Below are 14,076 nucleotides of genomic sequence, written 5' to 3' on the forward strand. Positions count from 1 at the left end.
GTGCCTTTATATAAAAGGATCCAACACCTGTGTTAATAAATAAGCAAAGGATCCGGGAACATACAGTAGGTGAAGAGATAGGAGGCAAGTCTGACGATTGGGGACAGTTCTCATTCGCAGCCGATTTCCACGTAACGACTGTAGTAAAGGACACAGCAGGACGTAATAGGACAGACAACAGAGGACATTATATTACAGCAAAGGAGTAAGTCTCCTCTTGCAATGACAAGTAGCGTGTTATAGGAACAGCAGCAACACATATATATATATATATATATATATATATATATATATATATATATAAATAAATAAATAAAGGTTACAAGGGAATTATACTATGTGGCCATTAACTCATTATCCAAGAAAGGTTTAAGAATGTGGTTGGAAAAAAGGACATACTGCTTAACCCTTTGAGTGCCAAGGGAATTTGTCAATATAGGTGTGAAAATTGCCGAGCAAACACTTTTATTCACCATATTGACATATCATTTTTACCTTATATATAGGAAGTATAATTTTTTTTACACATTTTTTTAATTTGAATTTATATAACAAATGTGAGCGCCGCTGGTATTTTTAGCAGATACTTTGCACATCTCACAGAGCTATTGGCACTTAAGGGGTTAATGAACAATCCCCCAATATAACATGTTGAGAACGGCGTGATTCTCTAACCATAATACCTAATTCACTCTCCCTCCATCTATAACCTTCAATTAGTGCAGACATTTTTTTTTTAATTAATAACTACAGAGAATTTTATTTGACCGAGTCCCCCAATGAGTGATCTCTCTACAGTATGTGCGAGCAATACAAGCCTCCTGTCAGACTGCTTCGGAAGCGAACGGCTCGTGTCCTGTATTCCGGTTGGGTCATCGGTAAAGAAAGTTCCGAAGCTTGGGGTAAGTAACGTTCTACCAGCTTTGGACCTCTCTAGAGCCAACAACAGATGCACTAATTAAGTTTAACAGATTGATTTAGGATCTTATGTGAAGACTTGCAAGTTCAGCAGCTCTCGCTCCATTACTCCTCTGTTGGGGCTGTCAGCAGGCACTGTCTATCCAGATTAATTTTCAGGTTTACCATCCATGAAAACATTAACTTTTTCCACTCTACAAAATATCCAGTAAATATTTGCTTAATTTGGTATTTCTGAGTAACAATTCCAGGCGTCTGCCAAGCCCACGTTTGCCACAAACGGCTCACAGATTGGCGAACGCAAAAGTTCATTTATTCTTGCATATCTTAATTACAAATTGCAGCGCGCTAATTTAATTTCCGACAGCCTGTATTGTAGACTGTAAATGGCGCTGCCGTCACCTGAAAGCAGGAAATTAACCTGATTGAGAAAATACAGGGAACACAAACAGATTCGTATTGAATGGGTGCAGATTAGCTCATAGACCTTGTCTAAGTACACGTCAACCGTTTGACGTGTCAACATACTGTCAAAGTCTACCTAGCGCATGTCGAACATTTATACCCCTCTCACCTAATTACTGGGTACAACCAGTTTTGACCGGTAATTAGTGTGATGTGAAAGGGGTTACCGTGTCCCGAAAATAGATAGCAACATGTCAAAAGGAACCGGTAAAAAAAGCAGAGTCCTTACCGGTTCATTGCCGTGAATGGGTTAAATGGGTCGACCGACCCGTTTCTCGTTCACACTATGGAGGCGGCAGCTCTTGGAGCAGCGCCAGCGCTGCCTTCTCCCCCGATATTGCCGGTTCGCTGTGGGGATGTGAACATAGCAAAATAAAGGTTGGTGCCGGGACGGATCCGTTTCAAAGTCCCAGTGCGAACCTTCATTTTGCGATGTGAAAACAGCATTAGTGTAGACCCATTGACTGTTTACCTAGACTAAGGGGGAGATTCTCTAAATAAGAAATGCGGTAAAAACCCCGTTATCGGGGTTTTTACCACATTTTGGGATGCTCTAAGCAAAAATCTGGCGATGCCCCATAGAAGCCAACGGGCTTCTACCGCATCCCTCCGCCTCCCCGCAACGACCCCCCGCCGCCCCGCACGGAGCCCCGCATCGCCCCCTCACCTGTGTCCAGGCAGCACAACGCAGTGCTGCCTGGACCTGTGACCTGCACTGATCCTCTTCCGGATGCAGGGAGGAGGAGAGCCCGGTGCAGCAGGACCTGCTGGGACCCGGCGACTCTCACCGCAAGAGCTGTCCTTTGCTATAATATCGCATATGTTAGAACATATGCGATAATTATAAATGCGATGGGCGGCGAAGGGGGGGCGGAGATTCTTAGAGAATCTCCCCCATAGTCTGTAAGCCAACCGGACACCATTTTGAATAATCCCAGATACTGTATAACAGTAATGTACAGATCGTCATTTTAATCTGTGAAGATCTGAATTATATGATCAACAGCCAGGTGGTTTCTAGGGTTGTTCCTGATTCTTACTGGTCATATTTACCAAGTCACCTGCGTATTTAAAAAATGTGACAGTTGGTCATATACAGCACCTGCGGTGGATGTATTAAACCCGTACATTACGCGTAGGTATAACGTTTCCTGCTTTGCCTCTTTACCAAGGAGGAGCAGGATAGTGTTTATTCAATGTGTTTTACCCCTGGCCGGCTCCCTGAGTATGTGCGAGATCTTGAGTGTCTTGGAAGATCAGTGCTGCCCCGCTGTGGTGTACGGGCAACAATACTTACAGCTATCGATATCTGCAGGTGTTGGAACGGTCACAGCCACTGATCTTCCATACACTGCTCCCACATATTGGCATGCTATCCTGTAGATAGGAGCGCTGACGCGCTGCTTTCATCTAGTACACTTCTCCTTCAAACATGGGGGGACAAGCAGTCAGTTTCAGACTGGGGCATGAAGGCCCCTCCTCTCAGGGGGCCCATGCTTAGGGGTGTGGCCAGTCTCCAGAGGGGGTGGGGCCATCCACTACATTGGTTTGCATAACCATAAGAGCCTGCTAGGCCCCTTGATAAATTTATATAATAAATACTGATAGTGCGTGCATGATAATGTTGGATAAGATTCCAACAGCAATGCACTTTAGGCAATATACCATAATTCTGTGCAGTATAAGGTAACATATGATTTAAGTGCACAGTCTGGAACCTGACCGCTAGAGGTGCAGCAGGGCTCACCCTGTACCCCTGTGGGCCGGTCCAACCCCGGAAGCAGTGTTGGCGCACAGAATGCCATTCCTTCATCTACTGTAGAGTATGGAACCGCTTCATTAATACATATGTAGTAGAGAGGGTCTCTTACCCCAATTACACCTGAAGCTTGGAAGTAAAGCACACTTAGGGTAACCCTACTGGAAGACCCCCAACCAAGCGGTATCCTTCTTTTGTGCTCTACTGAAGAGGTCTGATAGATCATTGCATTAATCTGTAGCAACACTACTTGCAAAGTCAGCTGCTGCCGGTCAGGCCCTCTGGCACCCCAGGAAGGCAGATAGGCAAACGCAGTAACATTCTAATGCTGATTGGCTGCTGGCTCTCCTCGTCCCGCCCACAAGGAATCCAATTACACGCACAAGAGAAATAATGAACACAACGAGTGCTAGGACCCCAGTCAGGCATCGACAAGGAGCGAGTCTTACCTTGAAAAAGCATGGTTTGGCTGAAGTCACTGCGCATGTCATTCCGGCACACTGCTTGCACTCTAAACAGGTAAAGGATGTCGGGCGAGACATGGTTAATGAAGGCTTTCTGTGTGGAAAGAGAGAAAGCAGGCTCTTGTTAGTGATGCAGAGACCCCCACGTTCCTCCGCTGAGCCGCACAGTAACAGCTGGGAATATACTCCCGTCACATTCTGTACTGTACGGTATTTATACATTCACATCACACGCTAAAACACTCACCCAAAAAACTCCAAGTCCCTAAATACACTACAAGGTATTAATTTAAAACTGTCATGGATGTCATTAAAAAAGCAATTTTAAGAGCTCAATAATGCTCGGCTTCACAAAGAAATGTCGGGAAATATTTATGCGGCCAATAAAATGATAGATCAGTTGGAATCTATGTATTTTTCACTTGTTTGTCTCTCTGGCTTTTTATGCCTTTTTTTATTGAGCCATAAAACCGATGAAGTGTCTGCGCTACATGCCCGAGCCAAAGGCGATATCATAAGTAGCCCCCATAAATAGTGAGCCGGGAGCACACCCCTCTCTACCTCAATTTACTTCCCAGGCAGAACATTGAAATGCCCTTTGTTACAGGAGAGAGGTGCTGACGCTGGAGCGCAGCGCGGAATACGCTCCATGCCCCCATGTTGCTCGATATTAGCTATAAACAAGATATACTGTGTGCCCGAGTGTAGAGCAGACTCTGCATAAGCTGCAGCAATACGCCGTAAGCGATATTATACATTTGTATATTAGGAGTTGTGCCGTACTCTTTGATTAAATGATTAAAGAAGGGCTTCTGTATACATACCCTAAATCTTATTTTTTTTTTGCATTTATATACTTAAAATGACCTCCGACAATGACCTCCGACAACTTTGGCTGTACTGGGCGACGCCTGGCTGTGCATTCACTACAGAATGTGTTTCTTACAGAATAATACAGGCAGTGGTTGTGAAACTACACATCCCAGCATGCCTTGCCATCGTTTTAGCATTCCCTAATAGCAAAATTGTGGCAAGGCATGATGGGACTCGTAGTTTCACAACAGGTGGAGGGCCATAGTTTAGCAATGCCTGCTATAATTACTAGACCAGTTACTTAGAGCCATATTTGGAGGCTTGCTACATGTTATCGGTAGTGCGGCCATTATGAGGACATCTAATGTGGCTACTCCTCTCATCATTCACAAAAGCACTCACTACAGCGATGACATCAAATCTACCAAGTTCTGGAAAAGCTTAGCTTTCCGGATCTTGGTTCCAGCAACTATCGCCAACTTCAAATGGCACCAATTCATAGAACACATAGGGGTCTATGTTCTAAGGTGCCCACACATGGTGATGTATCATTGGAGCAATTCCGTTCCTAGGGACTCTGACAGGAGTACGGGTGGTCCCGTGTGTGGGCAAAGGAACACAAAGCAAAATAAAACATGTTTGTGACACACGATTCACCATAGAACACATGACCTAAGATGGGTCTTGTTCAAAGATATTACGAAAAAAATTACTATAATGATAGGAGCTCGTATTGGACGTTGCTGGGGGTATGGATAGAGGTGTCGACAGTAAAAAGTTTGACAGTCATTACGTTAACCGCTATTGGTTGACAGGCCAAAGGTCGACGCATCAAAAAGGTTGACATGCATAAGGTTGACAGACCAGAGGTGGACATGGAAAATATATACATTATATCTACTGTATCTATAGATATATATTTCTATATCAGCAGGGGCGCTGGAACGTTTTTAGGTTGGGGGGGGCAAGATATAATCTCATTTTGGCGCCCCCTAAATTGCTATATGTTACCCCCGGGCACTATACACACTGGCAGCGGCATATACACGTGGGCATTATACACAGGGCAGCGGCATATATGCGTGAGCATTATACACAAGGCAGCGGCATTTACGCATGGGCATTATACACAGGGCAGCGGCATATACACGTGGGCATTATACACCGGGCAGCGGCATATACATGTGGCCAGAGACACCAGGACTGACATTAATCCAGGGGTTGTCATTTACTCGTAAAAAGTGGAAAAAGTGGCAGTGTCACCCCCAAACAGATTTATGTGATTATGTCTGATTATGATAATCAGAAATAATTACATAAACCTGTTTGGGTGTGAATACAGGGGTAAATGACAACCCCTGGATGTGTCAGTCACTGGGGAAGGGAGGGTGAGAGGAGCAGCATTTACATTTAAGTTTTAGTTGTGGCAGCACAGCGTGATGGCTGCTGCTGCTGCGGCTGTTGTAGGATGCTCCCGCGGCTCCCGCCCATGCACTGATCCACGCGACCAGTCTCCCTCCCTACGGCCCGCATCACGCCCGCCAATCACTGTGGACGCATCACATCCACAGCCACTGTGATTGGCGGGCGCTGGTTCTCAACATCTCCCCGCAGCAGTCATCCATGTGGGCGGACGGCTGCGAATAGGAATCGGATTCTTGCTGAGGCCCTAAAGCAGCTGTGCGGGCGGGCGGTTGCGATTAATCAGTAATATAGGCGGACGGGCGGGAGGCTGGATCAAGCTTAATCAGCCCACCGCCCGCCCGCCTATATTACTGATTAATCAGCCGCCCGCCCGCACAGCTGCTTTAGCGCCTCAGTAATTTTTGGGGGGGCAGCTGTCACAGCCCCCCCCCGTTCCGGTGCCACTGGTAGTGTCATATGTGACAGTTACACACAGCAGAACGTGTATGAAGTCCCACACAGTCTCCCATAACAGCAATGGAACCCTAGCAGAACTCATAGGTCACTTGGGCAGATCACTAGTGATCAGGCTGACAAGTGTCTGCAAATGAAGCACATGGAAGTGGGCAGATGCCAGGGTCAGTATGTGGCATTACCCGGAGGACAGAACTCTCAGCTACTTGCAGATCATATGGTCATTAATAAAGACATGAGCTGAGACTCTGCACAATGTACCTATATACTGTATACAGCTGCATGCACCTACCAGCCTTGCAGGGATCCTTGTAGTCAGCCTCATCTGCAGGATCTTCCATTAAGTACTCAAAGCCAAAGTGATAATCCTGCTGCCCCAGAGCCGGGCGTATGGCCCCCAGCAAAGTCAGTAGTGCCCAGAGACTCCTCACATGGGACCAGCCGCTCATTGCTGGGGAGAGGAGGCAGCAGGGCTACTAATGACTGGTCTTTGCAGTGGGAGGGAAGCTGCTGCAGGTGGTGCACACTGTTCCGTGGTCGTTAAGGTGCCAGGGTCTGCCGGCTATAAATGTGGTGTAAGGGGAGGGGGGGATTGGGGCGGAGGGGGCGCGGTCCCGGAGGCGGTGTTAGCTGGGGGTCTCGGTGGTGCTCTGGGAGTCGAGATGCCGGTCTCTGTGTGTCTCAGCCCACCGCCCGCCCGCCTATATTAATGATTAATCAGCCGCCCGCAAGCACAGCTGCTTTAGCGCCTTTATTAATTTGGGGGGGGGGCAAGCTGCCCCCTCGCCCCCCCCGTTCCGGCGCCACTGTATATCAGGCTTACAACTCCTCCTCACCTCTAGGGTGAAGTACCACCAGTAACCACTAGAGGCCACTCCACGGACCAAATTGCTCCTTAACAGAAAGTAAAAGCAAAATGATCTGTTCCAGCATTGCTGGATATGGAGAGGGTGAGCTGTGGAGCCAGAGATGGGAGATAGGAGCAGATAGGGACTAGGTCGTCATTTTGATGGGGTTTTAACTAGTCAACAATAAATAACTTTTACAAGATACTCCGCAATAAGCATGGAAACAAAACATTCCGCAACATCCATCTAGTTCATTTTTTTCTAGAACTATTAGAATACGAGTGTAGTACAATACATTCCCCTGTGCCTATATGGGATAACAGATTGACAGTGGTATGAAACAGTCTCTGGACCGGTTGGTGTTGCTAATTATTGTCCCCCCCCTCCTTCCCCCCAAATAAATCCCTAGCGAGTATGTAATTCTGACAACGGAACAGGTCCTGGAACATTGTAACCTTGTGCGTCTTTCAATTGATTCCCTCTCAATTCTGTGAACGTGACCCAGTTAACGACGTCTAGTGGGGGAACAGAAAATAAATATGATAATGAAGAAAAGTAATCTTTATCTGGGAGTGTGATTGTAGAACTTCGCGAGCAGGCCCGGAGGATTGTGCATTCAGAGAAAGAACATAGAAAGTCATTAGACGGCGCGGCGTTACTGGCATCTCCAGATTAACATTAAAATAAGCTCCCTGAAACCTGGGAGAGCGACTTCCATTCCTTACAAGGGCAAAACGCTGTGTGCCGGTACACAGATAAAATGCTGAACTGGGGAGATCTTAAAATAGTGCCTGGAAATGAAATATTTGCATCTGAAGGCGATTCAGTGAAGTCGTTTTTCTCTGAGTGGTCAAATCTTTCTTTAACCCGTATTGGTGCAGCCGCAAATAATGCTAGTCCTGGATTTTGTTCCTTTTGCAGCAGACCATGGGCCAAATTCAGCTAGCCTCCAACGAGGTTACGGAACTTCGTGGTGCAAATAAGAAAAAAAAAAAAAGCTTACAAGTCTTTTTTTTTTTTCTCTCCCCCTTAAGACTTAAAAACAAAAATGGAGACATTTAAATGTACCCCAAGATATTCCAAGCAGCTTTATTTCCAAACTACACTTGCTGACTATTATATTACCTTACGGCAAACTGAAAGTGTGGTGATCTTTAGGTCGACAGTATTTAGGGTATACAGTTGTTGGGTCGACACATATGAGGTCAACATAAATTGGGTCCACCAATGAATGTCGACATGGCTTAGGTCAACACAGGAAAAGGTCAACATACTTAAGGTTGACATGGATGGAAGGTCGGCACAAGCTTTAGGTCGACAACGGCTAGGTTGAGTCAAAAGGTCAACATGCTTCCTATTTAATTTTTTGAGCCGACATGTGATGACAGGCGGTATTTCACGCCCTACCATCCACTAGGGTCTGGAGGGAGAATAGAATAGTGTGCCGAGTGTAGTAAGGCACCGGGCCCGAAGCATGGCCCGTGCCCATGTCGACATTCAGGACAAAAAAAAGTTGAAAACCCCATGTCAACCTTTTGACTGTCGACCTAATGATTATGATGACATTCCAACCATGTCAACCTTAAGCATGTTAACCTATTTCCTGTATCGACCTAATATTAGTCGACCCAATGTCCCATACCCATATTTAGATGGTCATTACAGTAGGTCGACCAAGAATGATCATTGCGGTTGATAGTGAAAAGAACATATGAAAAAGGTCAACACACAAGCAATAAGTTGACATGGTCAACATGAGTTTTTGTTGTCTATGTCAACAGGGACCCCCAATTAGTGTAACGCTTGGCTCGCCATGCTTCGTGCATGGTGTCTCAGTTCACTCAATTGGGAATGATGATGTACAGAATAAACAAGTTATTTAGGTGAAAAAAAAAATTAAAAACAAATAAAAAAATCAGGAAATACTCATATCGATCTTTTTCCATTTCAACTCATCGCTTGTGTCCACCTTTTTGTGACCAATCATGATCAACCTATTCACTGTCTACCTAGACAAGGGCATCTTAATAACCGGAACCAAAATTGAAAACCTCCCCTGAACAACATGGATGAATTTCAGAATGGTGTGTGCCCCGCTCCCTCCCAGACGTAGAAGAGAGCTTATGGGTAGATTGTACTCCGCTTGTGTACAACATATCGCATTACCAGTTCTTTGTCACTGTCTTTCGTGTAAGTCTTCTCCTTCGCCTCATCATTTTTCGTCCAGCTGTAGGACACCATATAATTCATGATTGGAGGGTGGTACACGATGTCGGGCTGATTCCAGGTCACTAGTAGCGCGGTCTTGTTCACAGGTTGTACCTTCATATTGACTGGTGGGGTGCTGCACACTGCAATGTAAAATACACAATTACTGTACAACCATTAGTAGAACATCGAGTTATCAGGCCAACGCTTTACACTGACCTGGCACATACACTAATGCATATTTGTAATGGAAAAACAAAGAATGACAAGAAACAGACTAGTGTAGTGTAAGGGAGTAAACGCTAGAGCACTTTAAAAGGTCACTTTCAGTCAGTGGAGGCAGCCATTTTGTGGGCCTACCAATGACTGATGAGTATGCAGCCTATGACTTTACTATGGTACCTGTGATGACACGGAGGTGCTTCAAGTCCAATAATGAAAAAGCACGGCGTAATATTATATGGAATTGAATAGGGCCTTCGTTCATAAAATGGCTGCCTCCGCGTTTTGTGTAAGCATTTAAAAATGGTTTAAACAAATCAAAAGAACAAGGATCAAACAGGCTGACTAGAATGGTCATGTAGTTCTTATCTGCTATTGGATTCAACAGTATCCTTCTCTCAGAAATCTGGCCAGTTCAATAGGTTCCGTACTTGGGGATATTTCACTTTATTAATAGAACACAAGTGTCAGCCATTATACAGACTTCCGTGCGCACCTCAGCGGTGGCTGCGCTATTGTGGTAGAACAAAACTGCTCCACAGCATAGAGAATTTATATTTATTTAAAAATATATATATTAAATGGAATCATACTGTACACCCCCTACTGTGAAATACTGTACAAAAGGTATCCGATGCCGTGAGTTCTACGGTCCTATCAAAGCATTACGCTGAAGTCCGAGTGCTTTCCACACAAGTTAAGGAACGGGAGTGAATGGAAAGCTGCCAGTCTGGCACACCTCCGGTGTTTTGTGAGGCGGCGAGGCCTGTGACCGGCTGCTGTATGAGGTCGCGGCTGTGTTTGCTTTATGCAGTGCAGAGTCTGGCTTGGATAAATTTGATGAAGGGAGTCCGGGATAAAACAGAAAAATCCAGAGTAGGGTATTGTTTAAACGCAGTGTAAAAGCAAGGATGGACTATACGGATGTTTGCCTGGCATGGCTGACATGTTTTGTAACATGCTAATATAGATAGCGATCCTATGATAGTCATGTAGTACAATATTTCCACACAGCAAACATTTTGCAAATCAACCTCATTTCATGCACTAAGGCGTGATAAAGTGGAGAGTGATAAACCACCAGCCAATCGCCTGTCATTTTTCAAACCCAGCCTGTAACATGACAGGTAGAAGCTGATTGGCTGGTTGTTTATCATTCTATTTTATCACATTGTGAATACAGATATACCTGGCCCTTAAAGAGAGAAAGTGGACGGAGATCAATCGTCTCCTAACTGTCATTTTACATGCATAGTTTGAAAAATGATAGTTATGAGTAGACTTGCTGGTAATTTATATATCAGTCCTCTCTATCTCTCTACGGTTTAGTACATACAGTGCATTCTCTGTCTACCTTATGTCTGCCCAAGGGTTAGTACAGAACCCTAAACAAAATCAGGTTTGTTGGCTGTTTGAGGACCCCCAGTAAGCAGGTCATAGCTCGTCAAAACCCCCAAACCCAGGAAACTTTCAAACGAGTGATTCTGTGGTTGTGAGGATGGGGACTATAGAGCACCTTTAATGGGTGCTCCCCATCGAATGATTTATTCGGCCTTTGCTCTCAAATGTCCATACTTACTTTTTAGATGCACGCTATTCGCTGAATTGGGGGCGGGGCGCTGATGTCATGTGAGGCCAGCCGCCCACCCTGAGCAGGTATTACCACACCTCCCTTCCCAGGGGAACGCACAGCTGTTTTATGGTGACGCACATAAACCGCTGCGTGTTCCCCGGCTGCCACTCCCTGCCCTCCCTTCCCGGAACGAACAGCACCGATAAGCGTAAAACTCGACTAAGCCGTTTGCTCAGATAGTTTGCACATGCGCAAACCCCCGAACATCAGGGACGGGGCCAAACTCGGCCCGTAACGAATGGGTCTAATTCGGTCCCATCGGTTTGCCTGAAGGAGCGGCGATCCGCTGCATTACTGCATCAGTCACCATGAACCCCAACCCATTCCGGGGTCTGGTCAGCAGCAACCGTGAGCAAGGAACTTTATGGAAGACCAATCCCCCAGGCCATTTAAACCCTGAGTAATGAATAGGTTATAATGATCACGTCGCAGGGCAGCTTTCCACTGCAATACAGATTCTACATCCAGTCATCTTAACAAACGTTAATTCTCCTATAAAACCGCTCGTCTCCCTGCAGCCCAGACGTTGAACATGAAAATCCAATCGGATTTTCTGTGCGAAGAAACCGAACAGAGATCCTGCTCTTTCCGGTATCTGCCTCTTCTCTGCACCGAGGGGAACGCAATGATCAGGAATAACATTATTCTCTTGCTTTCTTTACAGGACGACTGACAACGACTGAGAACAAACATGTGGCATAGGATTCAGCGTGAAATGCAGTGACGGAGCGGATTTTATTTCCTGGAGGTTGTTCCCCTAATCATATCTGCAATTCCACAGAAGAAATACAACTGCTCAAATGAACTGAACGACGATGCATTATTCAAACGTATTGACATTCAAGTCTTTATAGAATGCCGCAACGGATTCATAATAAATGAGCATAATGTGCACTATTATTTATCTAATGAACAAAATGCGGGGGCTTGCGTTCTGCTACCGAATGAAGCGGTGTTATGTCTAACCGATGTGATAGTGGCATTTTCTATAGTGTAGATAACAGTCTCTGTTAGAGCAGTCGCCTTGGCCTCAATAGCTTGCTATCCACATTCTGACACGTCCGTACTCTACATTTGCAAGTTTTAGCATACTAAGCAAGCGTTTAACCAAGCAAGTACAGCGTTAACCTGTGCTTCATGTGCAAGCAGCGGCCTTGGAGCTTTTGCCGTACAGCCTAGATGGAGTCACGCTGAACGGCAATCCTGCCGGATTACATAAGCAGTGCTGGAAAAACGGAGGTCACAATTCAAAGTGCTGCTGTGGAACTACACTTCCCAGCATGCCTTGCTATTGCGGCATGATAAAGTCTGTCAATGCATGCAGGCGTATATGAAACATACATTCTAGGCCTAGACTTGTGTCTCATCCACAAGATGTCATTATGGTATGCAAATGTTCCAAATGAGGAAAGAATAGGAAATCCAAATAACTTCTGGTCCCAGCATTTGGGGGATGTGAGGCATAACCTGTATTACTTCCTGTAGTATGTCAAGTCGCTCGTCCTTGAGACCAACAAAATAAGCCTGCTTAGGATGCTCTTTTCCCAGCCATGTCAGTGATCCAGATTTGTGTCTTGGTTTCCGGAATATGGTGTTTATACACGTATACTGCCAACTACAAATCTGTACCGATGCTTTCCACGTGTTTAGGTTTAACACCATCTGGAGGCAGCATTACCCTGCGGCGAAAAGCTACGCTGGTCATCGCGTACTACATTGCGGTATACATCTCTCCCAAATGAGATGCAGCATATATCTCCAGGGTTAACCTGACAAAGGTGAGATTAGCCCCATCTCCTGTAACCTAAGCCCCATACCATACACACTTAAGGAGTCCCCATTGAAGCTGATATTAGCAGTGGCAGGGACCCGGCAAGTGCCCATACCAGCCCTGAAGGGAGCCGCAGCATAGCAGTCATTAAGGAGGACCTCCCTCGCCTGAACATGCAAGAGAGGGGATCGCGGGGGCAGGCATCGTTAACGATATTGAGTGTACACACTAGACCATAGCAATCAGAAAGAGTGATATTGTCCACAATATCGTCTAGGATGTATGGGCTTAACATTCCTTCATTATATGACCTTGCAAATGCAACTAAGCACCAGACACGTTTGCTACAAGGAACAAAGTTTATAAGTAAATATGAAACTACAGCGTAGCACCACCGGCTTTAGCTGGTGGGTGTACAATCGTTCGGACGACACATGCAAGGTCAACACGCATTGGGACGACCACTGAAGAGCGGCATGGCTTAGGTCGACACATGAAATAGGTCGACATGGTTGAAAGGTCGACAGTCAAAAAGTTGACCTGGGTTTTTCACTTTTTTTTTTAAAGCCAACATGTGCCGACAGGTGTTATTTCATGCCCTGCTATCCACTAGGGTGTGGAGGGAGAATAGAATAGTGTGCCGTGGGCAGCGAGGCACCATGCCCGAAGAATGGCGAGGGGACGCAGTACACTTTGACGGTGTTCATGTTGACCATGTAGACATTTGGAACCAAAAAAAAAAAAATGATGTAAAATCCATGTCAACTTTTTCACAGTCGACCTTCAAACCATGTTGACCTATTTCACGTGTCAACCTTCAGTGGTCAACATAAAGCATGTCGACCTAATACTGGTCAACTTAATGTCCCATACCCAGCTGGCGAGTGTCAAAGATGTACTAACTGGGGAGCGCTTTGGTGGAATGGATGAGTCTTAAAAACATATAAAGGGATTCTGTATTTTCCCACTAAGAGGGAAGAGTTATCAAAACTTGTGTACTAAGCCCAGAGTAAGAAAGTAGAAAGACTTAAGTTACACACTGAGCGATTTTCACCCTCCAATCGATTTTCGTGGCGGCGGATGGCTTTCCATAGCAG

The 14,076-nt window shown here is 45.5% G+C and overlaps 1 protein-coding gene across 3 annotated transcripts in view; it reads right to left on the bottom strand.

The window, feature by feature from the left end:
- Positions 1-14,076, bottom strand: part of PTPRG (protein tyrosine phosphatase receptor type G) — a 407,379-nt gene that overhangs the window by 102,085 nt on the left and 291,218 nt on the right. For all 3 annotated transcript variants that reach the window (XM_083156071.1, XM_083156070.1, XM_083156072.1), the window contains exons 9-10: positions 9,312-9,496; positions 3,592-3,700 (exon numbers count right to left, since the gene is read on the bottom strand). In XM_083156071.1, coding sequence (XP_083012197.1) covers positions 3,592-3,700; positions 9,312-9,496 — 294 coding nt within the window. The remainder of the gene's footprint in view (positions 1-3,591; positions 3,701-9,311; positions 9,497-14,076) is intronic.

This window comes from Crinia signifera, chromosome 8 (assembly GCF_055691185.1).
Source record: "Crinia signifera chromosome 8, ASM5569118v1, whole genome shotgun sequence".
NCBI lineage: Eukaryota > Metazoa > Chordata > Amphibia > Anura > Myobatrachidae > Crinia > Crinia signifera.